The sequence below is a fragment of the Solanum stenotomum genome, chromosome 9, assembly GCF_019186545.1.
Source record: "Solanum stenotomum isolate F172 chromosome 9, ASM1918654v1, whole genome shotgun sequence".
In the NCBI taxonomy this organism is placed as follows: Eukaryota; Viridiplantae; Streptophyta; class Magnoliopsida; order Solanales; family Solanaceae; genus Solanum; species Solanum stenotomum.
The window spans coordinates 5606375-5615797 of record NC_064290.1 but is presented as its reverse complement, the minus strand read 5'-3'; the positions used below and the strand labels follow the sequence as shown (position 1 = coordinate 5615797).

At 35.8% G+C, this 9423-nt stretch overlaps 2 protein-coding genes across 2 annotated transcripts; both read left to right on the top strand.

Moving 5' to 3' along the window:
- Positions 1 to 896: 896 nt before the first annotated feature.
- LOC125877859 (ethylene-responsive transcription factor ERF054-like) lies at positions 897 to 3064 on the top strand. The gene has a single exon (XM_049559134.1). The coding sequence runs from the start codon at positions 1222 to 1224 to the stop codon at positions 2392 to 2394; it is 1173 nt and encodes a 390-aa protein (XP_049415091.1). The 5' UTR covers positions 897 to 1221; the 3' UTR covers positions 2395 to 3064.
- A 3478-nt stretch (positions 3065 to 6542) lies between these two features.
- On the top strand, positions 6543 to 9423 carry LOC125875802 (protochlorophyllide reductase-like). The gene is made up of 5 exons (XM_049556839.1): positions 6543 to 6690; positions 6773 to 6868; positions 7639 to 8170; positions 8628 to 8986; positions 9092 to 9423. The coding sequence occupies exons 1-5, from the start codon at positions 6637 to 6639 to the stop codon at positions 9245 to 9247; spliced, it is 1197 nt and encodes a 398-aa protein (XP_049412796.1). The 5' UTR covers positions 6543 to 6636; the 3' UTR covers positions 9248 to 9423.

Here is a 9423-nt window from a genome sequence, read left to right as displayed (position 1 = left end):
AATAATAATAGTAATAGTAATAATAATAGTAATAATAATAGTAATAGTAATAATAATAATAATTATTATTATTATTATTATAATTATTATAATAATAATAATAATAAAATAATAATAATAATAATAATAATAGTAATAGTAATAGTAATAATAATTATTATAATAATAATAATATAATAATAATTATAATTATAATTATAATTATTATTATTATTATAATAATAAACATAATAATAAAAATAATAATAGTAATAGTAATAATAATAGTAATAATAATAGTAATAGTAATAATAATAATAATAATAATAATAATAATAATAATTCAATATGGGCAATTTGGAAATTGTATAAAAGAATTAAGGGCAAAAATGTAATATACTTGGTCAACATAAAAGGGCTTTTAAGTTTAAAAAAAAAAGCTCCCCTCCCCTATCTTTTGGCTTTTGACTTAAAATAAGTCATTTTAATAATTGTCAAACACTCTAATAAGTCAAAAACTGGCTTTTAAGCCAGTTTGACCAGCTTAAAAGCCCATCCAAACAGGCTCTAAATAACATCTTTTGGACATCTTAACATAACAAGTTATTGTAGCTAAGTGATTTCAGACACCTTAAATGGGTTTCAGACACTTTGAATGAATCAGTACTCATGTGTTCGAAGCAGGTTCAGATGAACCGAAAAAGGGGTGGGGGTTTTATAGTGGAGGGAACAGAGTTGAAGAAGGTTAGAGTGGAAGCAACGGTAATTCATAAAAAGAAGAAAGTCGCGTGGGTCCAAATAAACCAAACTAAGAATACGACTCTTTTAATTTCTCAAATTTTTCATTCTCTTATATTTATACTCTCATTTTCCCCTTCTCCCTTTCTCACATAACTAAAAATCTATTTTCGTCTAAAAATCTATTTTCGTCTTCTCCATCTTCAATCTCACAATTTCTTACCAAATTTTGATTTCTCTTTTCTTCTCTCTTACTCCACGCCGCTCGCTCTCTCTAAACATACATTTGCGAATACTTTTTGTTTACCAACTTTGCTCTGTTTTTCTCTTATTTTGAGAATATTTACAGTTGGAATTCAAAATATTTTTGACCGAATTAAGATCTGGGTTTTGATTAGATTCCTTTTTTTATGAACTGGGTTTTCATTGATTTTTAATTTTTAAATCATTTTCAATTATATTCAGTTTGGGTTGAAGAGAGCGAGCGGCGAGCTGTGAGTGGCAATGGCGGAACCAGAGGAACAAATGGAATTTGATGATAATACTTTTGAAAGACAACAAAGGAGGCCAGTTTTTGAAGAAGCTTCCATGTCTAATAGGCGTTTCAAAAAGATCAAAAGTCCGGAACGCCAATCCTCTGTTCAGCAGCCGTCTTTAAATTCATTTGATCCTTGTAACAATCCAACATCAATGCCATTTCCTCCTCCTCCGTCATCGTCAAGGCTTGTTTTCCCTTTTGCCTTTGACGGGACGCAGCAATCCATGGATAGTTCATCCCAATTGGGAACGAACACGATGCCTCTGTATCATCCACAACAGCAAAATCAGCAGCAAATGATCTCATTTTCGCCTCAACAATGCCTTTACCCTCCGTATTTTGCAGGGGAGTTGGGTCCATCACAGAATCAGCAGCAGATGTTGCGGTATTGGAATGAAACGCTTAATTTAAGTCCGAGGGGAAGAATGATGATGATGAGCAGATTGGGGCAAGATAGCAGGGGCATTTTTAGGCCTCAACAAGTACAAGTACAGCCAATTTCCGCAACGAAGCTATACAGAGGAGTGAGGCAGAGACATTGGGGGAAATGGGTAGCTGAAATTCGTCTTCCTCGTAATAGGACTCGTCTTTGGCTTGGTACTTTTGATACAGCTGAAGATGCAGCTATGGCTTATGACCGCGAGGCGTATAAGCTAAGAGGAGACAATGCTAAGCTCAATTTCCCCGAACTCTTTATTGGTAAAGACAAAGGAGAACCATCTCTGTCATCTCCAATTGCTCCTCATGAATCTTCGCTCCCTGAACAAAATTCGGAAAGTCTAGAATTACAACCTATAAATAATGAGCAATTGCCTCCGTCACCGCCCCCACAGCCACCACCGGAAGGTGATAATCATGACGAGGACTCGGGGATTGGATCGAGTGAGGTGACTACTAATTCACAATCATCTGAATTAGTATGGGGTGATATGGCTGAGGCTTGGTTCAATGCAACTGGTTGGGGTCCAGGTAGTCCAGTTTGGGATGATTTAGACTCAAACAACAACCTCATGTTTCCACCTAATCTTCATTTTGGGAATTTCTGTCAACAAGAGCCTCATAATTCTGATCCTCATCAACATCATGATACGAATAGCGATCCATCTTCGCCTTCATGTCCTATGAGGCCGTTCTTTTAGGTTCAACTTTTCTCATACATTCGTCTCGTTAGGATTTAGGTGTCACATACCATTTCATGGAAACAGTCTCTTGCAGAAATGCAGGGTAAGACTATATACAATAGACCCTTCTGGTCCATCCAGGTCACATGCACCAGGCTACCCTTTATACCATTTCAAGATTTACAACTCCCTTTGGCCATAGGAGATTCTTTTAGATAATCTCCACGGATTCATCCGGTGGATGAATCCTTCCGTGTGAGCTCAGACGCCATCTTTGTTCATCTCTTTTCCCTTTTAACTCTTTTACTCTCCCATCTTTGGACCTTTCTTCCACTTGATCCACCATACTTTGTCATTTCTGCAAAATGGCTGCATATTTAAAGCCTTTTCTTTCAGTGACAATGTTTACTTGTTGTTTACTAGTACTTCATACATATGTATCACATTTAGTTGAGACCATATGCTAGTAGTTAAATTATCTTAGAATAGATGTCGAGGGAGATAGTTTTATGATCTACTCTCGATAGTCACTCCATCACGAGCTCATTTTTTGATTCGCGAGGATGGAGGTAGTTGAAGTGTCTGTATATGTATTATCTTCACTTCAGATCTATATGTTGTAATTTGTTTGTTGTTGTTGTTGTTTTTATTGAAGATATTTAGTTCAACATATCTTTCCTTTTTTGATTGATATATACATTTGTCCTTGTTTGGAATATAGTTAGCAAGAAAAATGGTATTTTGTAACAAACAAAGCAGAACAAAAAGGATGTAGGTTCATGCATGGCATTAGCATACTTGAACCCATGATCTCTCCGCCAAACTAAAAATTTGTATGAGGTGAAATTATAACTTCAGACAATGTGGTGTTTGAAGATAGTCTTGACAAAGCCTAATGTCTGGAGTTTCACAGATATAGTCGCTTAAGTTCAATCATTTTATCCAAAGTTCATACACATATGACTGAAATTCAACTATTTTTACTTGAACTTCAAACTGATTGTCTGAGCTTCAACCCCATGAAACTTGTCTGAAGTTACGCTTTGTCAAACCAAGCTTTAGATATCATGTGTCTGAAGTTATATTGCGAAATGGGTAGGCGTGCAATATTTTTTTAAATATAAGTACATATTGAATAGCGATGTCTGAAGTTATACTCCGAAATGGGTAGATGTGCAAAAATTTAAAAAATAAGTACATAGTGAATAGTGATGTCCAAATAGAATAACCACAAGATCTTTTTAACAAATATATCTAAATATATTAGGAAGTGCATCCACGGATCGTTTGGTACGCAGGATAAGATTAAATTTGAAATTCGATTATATTGTGTTTGGTTTGACAATATATATTCATCCCATAAACAAACTTGAAATTATTTTGTCCCATCTCTACGGTGGGATAAACTAGTCCAAGAATTACAATCCCAAAATAATTTAGTCCGCATATAAAACTGACCCCTAAAATCTTAAATCCGACTCTATTGATAAACATCACTCAAGAATCTATGGCCAAAAAGCAGTTTTTTTTTAATAACCAAAACAAAGAAGTCAATCCATTTAATAATATGTCATTAACATGCTTTTTAGTCCTTAATTATGTTGTTAATCCATTAAGTGGGGGCCCCAGTAGCCGGCCCATGAAATCATCTTAATTTCTTCTTAATTAGGACAACATCAGTTATAGCCTGTGATGAGAAAATGATATGTTTTAAAATTGTCAACAAATAATAATATTAAAAAAAGAGAACAAAAAATATCTAAAATGTTTTGGTTGGATTGGATAGCTACAGATTACGTTAAGTGGTCCTTAATTAGCTTAGAACTAAAGCATATGCCAAACAATTGATGTCATGGAGCGGCTGCACCCCTAATATCTCTACTAATTTTATATTAATTCCACTCTAATTTATTAATGACCATCAAGCATGGCTTATTATCTTTTTAACATATACTTTAAATATGAATTTAACTTATATACATCAACAACATATTATCAGTACATCTTAATCTATTACCAATCAAGGGCAGATTTATCAGCCCATAAATGAGTTCACGGAAACACATGTAGCTTTTGCCCATCGGTGGGTAATGCGTTATTTGATCTCGTAGTGCAGTCTTGGATAATTCTCATTTTATGAGTTAACTTTTAGGTTGAGTTGGATCGGTGATGGTTTATTTGATCTCATAGTGTAGTCTTGGATAATCTTCATTTTATGAGGTAACATAGACAGACTCATAATTTGAAGTTTATGGATTCCTATAGCAACCTTAAGTTAAATAGATACTGCAATAAGAATAGGATTCACAACTACTTAATATGTATAATTATGTACCATTGAATACAATTGTTATTGTAATATTAACTTACTCACATATTTCAAAATTCTGAGTCCGCCTATGTTATCAATTGTAGTTATCATTAGATGGAAACAGATTTGACTAATCCCTATTAGCTTGCAAAGTAAGGATTATCAAAGATTATATTACGAGATCAAATAATTCGTCACCTATCGATGTGGGAACTCAACACCCAATCACCTGTCCACACGGGAACTCAACGATGTTGTCCAATCCTCTGCACGGACAATATAAGATGAGGTTTTCGATATCACCTAAATCATTAATTGTGACGGATCTAACTCAATCTCAAAAGTTATTCAAAAATTAAAACTATATAAGAAGATTAAAATAACCCATCATCCATCAATATCACTTCATTAAACAATCAGATATTGCAAACTTCTTTTATACTATCAATATATAAAAAATTAAACTCTGAATAATATACACATAGATGTTAACATAAGATTGTGTATATTTACAAGAAATGACAAAAACAAAATCCAATTAGGACAAGGCAATATGATTTTGATGTTAACATAAGCTTCTACTTTATTTCACAATCAATCATATCCATAAACATGGGACTATATTTATTTAAATTACTCACTTTGTCTTCGTTGTGATTTTTTATTTTTTATCTTACAATTATTGTATTTGACTAGAAAAACATCGAGAGGAATTAATTAGAAACATTCAAAGTCCACAATATTGTGATAGAAAAATAGCGTTCAAAGAACTTGTTCTGCAAGGGAAAAATAATGTGTCATCAGAGAAGTCATCCTAAAATAACTCCAAAAAATAAATAAGTTAAGACCAATATAAACTACGAAAAAGAAAAAAAGAAAAACTGAAAATTAAAATAAATGGAAGGGGAAATTAAAATTAGGCTAATACATAAAGGTTCACCAGTGTGATCCTCCACTTTATTTCACAAGTTAATAGACACAAAGTTAATATTTTGTCCACCAACGTCTATGACAAAAAAACGAACCTCAAACAAATAGTGTCAGTTGTGTGAGACGCAAAATAAAGTTTTTTACTAGAGAGTATGTCACATGCCTCATCACGTAGACACCTCGAAACGTTATTTCATACTCCCTCTATCTCATTTTACACAAGGCATCCGAAATAAGACATTATTTTAAAGAAATACACTACTAATAACAAAGATTTTTCCCACCATGAATCAGTGAAAATTTGTGATATAAAACATAATTTTTCCATTTATTTTGCACCGAACCAGCTCACTGAAAAATGCATGATGAAAAACAGATTTTCATTAAAATAGTGAGGAATTTCCTGATTTTTTCATATGAAAACATTACTATTTCTTCTTCTCACTTATTCAATCAATCAAAATATTTGTGGAAATAGCTACTTAAACAGAAAAAAATATTTTTTAATTCTATGATTGGTAATATCCAAGGGCCTTCATAGTTCTCAAGTCTTAGTTGGGCCTTCTTTCTACTACCAATGTAGGCCTTTTGATATTTTGGCCCAGCCCACTTCTATCACCAATAATGCTGGTAGTAAATACTACTACTAAAATATCAAGGAGAATCCAAACTCAAGCATTGATTGGCTAAAGGAAGCTGACATGGCATCTCTAGATTACCATCTTATCCTTGCCCCAAAACCCAAATATCTTTGTAATCTGATTTTCCTTTACAAAAGCCCACATACCCCCAGATCATTCCAGAACACCCCCCCCCCCCCCCCCCCCCCCCCCCCCCCCCCCCCCCCCCCCCCCCCCCCCCCCCCCCCCCCCCCCCCCCCCCCCCCCCCCCCCCCCCCCCCCCCCCCCCCCCCCCCCCCCCCCCCCCCCCCCCCCCCCCCCCCCCCCCCCCCCTTCCCAAACCTCACCTTCTTAAGTAGAGTGTTGAGTGAAAAAAAATCACTGACAAATAGGTGCAAAATGGCTCTACAAGCAGCATCTTTGCTTCCATCTGCATTTTCTCTCCACAAAGAGGTAAAGTTGCAAACTTTTCAATTAACTAGCTTAAATTACTGACCTGAAAATGATTTTCTTGAGGCTCAATTGTGGCTGGCAGGGTAAAACATCAAGTGCTAATCTAAAGGACAGTAGCTTCTTTGGAGTTGCATTGTCTTGCAATCTGAAATCTAAATTCACTCCTGCAGGAAACAAGGTATCATAAAAATAGTCTTTATGTTTAAATCTTTGTATTTAGTAGGTGTTTCGACATGAATTTGATGATATTGGGGGGAGGAGGAGTATTTGAAAATTGAAGTTGTGTTCAGACATGCAAATGTTGAAGTTTTTTCTTTTGGTATAACTGTGGTGTCCGGGCCAGCGTCCAAACAGGTCATTAGGGTGCAAGTTGTTAAATAACTATCTACTAAATGAAAAAAGTATATTATATCACAAGAAGCTTAGAGTATCTCCTCTTCATGGAAAGTTATTTTAGGAAGTCAAATTACTTACCAGAGTAAAGAAGCAAGAGCCTAAGAAGCAGTATTTATTTCAAGCTGCAAGAGAGTGCAAATATTTAAGAGTTCTAGATTCTTCTTGGGTTAGTGTAGATTGTAGAACATAAAATTGATGATCTTTTGGAGTTTTGGTTACTCCATTTGAAGAAGAAACACATTTATGAACTTTTTCTTGATTCACCTCTTTTGTTGATTGACTGCTTGTTCATCAGATCATAAATAGAAACATCTCACTTAAGCAAGAAAAAAAATATCGTCATGCATTTATGGAGATGCAAATTGTGCAAATACTGACCTCTAAATGAATAAAGGCCATGTTTTTAAACCGATCTTCTTTCCTTGCATTTCTCTAACATTTTTTACTTGAAATGTACTGCTTAAGTCCTTTGTGGAGAATGAAATAAACTGTATCATTCACTGTTTCATTCCTTTTTAGAGAGTGAGGTAACATATCGCATATCATGTATAGGAATTGACAAGGAAATTAGCAATTGTACCTATTAGAGCACAAACAGCTGCTACCACTCCTGCAATCACCCAGTCTACCTCCGGACAGAAGAAAACCCTCAGGAAAGGCAATGTGATAATTACCGGAGCCTCCTCTGGTTTAGGACTAGCTACAGCAAAGGCTATAGGCGAATCAGGAGACTGGCACGTTATAATGGCCTGTAGGGACTTCCTCAAGGCTGAAAAAGCAGCAAAATCACTTGGCATTCCAAAGGAAAACTACACAGTCATGCATCTGGATCTCGCTTCCCTTGAAAGTGTCCGCCAGTTTGTAGATAATTTCCGACGTTCAGGGAGGCCACTTGATGCACTAGTATGCAATGCTGCAGTGTACTTGCCAACTGCTAAAGAGCCAACTTTTACAGCTGATGGATTTGAGCTTAGTGTGGGCACCAACCATCTCGGACATTTCCTTCTTTCAAGGTTGCTGCTAGATGACCTCAAGCAATCAGATTACCCACAAAAGCGCCTTATAATTGTTGGCTCCATTACAGGTACTGGTCTGAAACTCAAAAGTTTATTCCAGCATATTCGTTTTCTTTGAGCAACTTACTTTCAGGTCACCTAATGTAAGCTAGGAACAAATTATCAAAAGTTGTATGTACAGCTAGAATTCTACAAAGTAGCTGTAGATGTTCTTACTTATAAATAATTTTAGCACTAACATATGTAGATAGATATACACTAGACAGAGAATGGAGAAACTACACGTCATGATACGTCAAATAAAATGCTGGACAGCATATTGGGGGAAAACGCTGTTTTGTTCTTTGGGCTTCTGAAGTACATACTTTTGTAGCACTTAGCGCTATTTTAGACTTTAGTATGAATATTACCTTCTAAAAAAAAAAAAATGCTGGACATCATGTACAACTTCTCCATGTGAATTATCATATTATTAAAGGAAATCCAAGATGATTGAAATCTAATACTATAATTTTTCTGAATCAGGAAACACAAATACTTTGGCTGGAAATGTGCCACCAAAGGCTAATCTTGGAGATCTACGAGGACTTTCAGGAGGGTTGAATAGTTTAAACTGCTCACCCATGATTGATGGAGGAGAATTTGATGGTGCCAAAGCCTACAAAGACAGCAAAGTCTGTAACATGCTTACCATGCAAGAGTTCCATAGGCGTTTCCACGAGGAGACCGGCATTGCCTTTGCTTCCCTCTATCCCGGCTGCATTGCTGAAACTGGTTTATTTAGGAATCACATTCCCTTGTTCAGGACTCTCTTCCCACCATTTCAAAAGTACATTACCAAAGGCTATGTATCTGAAGAAGAAGCAGGAAAAAGACTTGCACAGGTTAGTTAAAATTAGCAAACTTGGACACCTTAATCCCTAGCATTTTCACAGATCAATTAACTAGCATATGAAGAGTACCACTGAATCATCTGATGCTAAATTCAGGTAGTACGTGATCCAAGTCTTTCAAAATCTGGTGTCTACTGGAGTTGGAACAGTACCTCCTCCTCGTTTGAGAACCAGCTGTCGAAAGAAGCCAGTGATGCAGAGAAGGCACGCAAGCTATGGGAGGTCAGTGAGAAGCTCGTTGGACTGGCTTAAATGGACTGGCTAGGGTGTGACTTGTTTTCCCATCCAAGTCAGAAGATGTATATATGAGATCACCAGAGTTCTTTATCAAAATACTTTTGGTATTTGTTGTTAATTGATTTTACCAACATAGAGTTTTCAGGTAGGTAGGCAACAAGTTCTTGTAATGATATGAACAACTCAATTCT

Coding starts and splice junctions, on each gene's coding strand:
- LOC125877859 (XM_049559134.1), top strand. CDS start 1,222: ATGGCGGAACCAGAGGAACAAATGGAATTTGATGATAATACTTTTGAA.
- LOC125875802 (XM_049556839.1), top strand. CDS start 6,637: ATGGCTCTACAAGCAGCATCTTTGCTTCCATCTGCATTTTCTCTCCAC. Junction 6,691..6,772: donor CATTTTCTCTCCACAAAGAG/GTAAAGTTGCAA, acceptor TGTGGCTGGCAG/GGTAAAACATCAAGTGCTAA. Junction 6,869..7,638: donor TCACTCCTGCAGGAAACAAG/GTATCATAAAAA, acceptor TATCATGTATAG/GAATTGACAAGGAAATTAGC.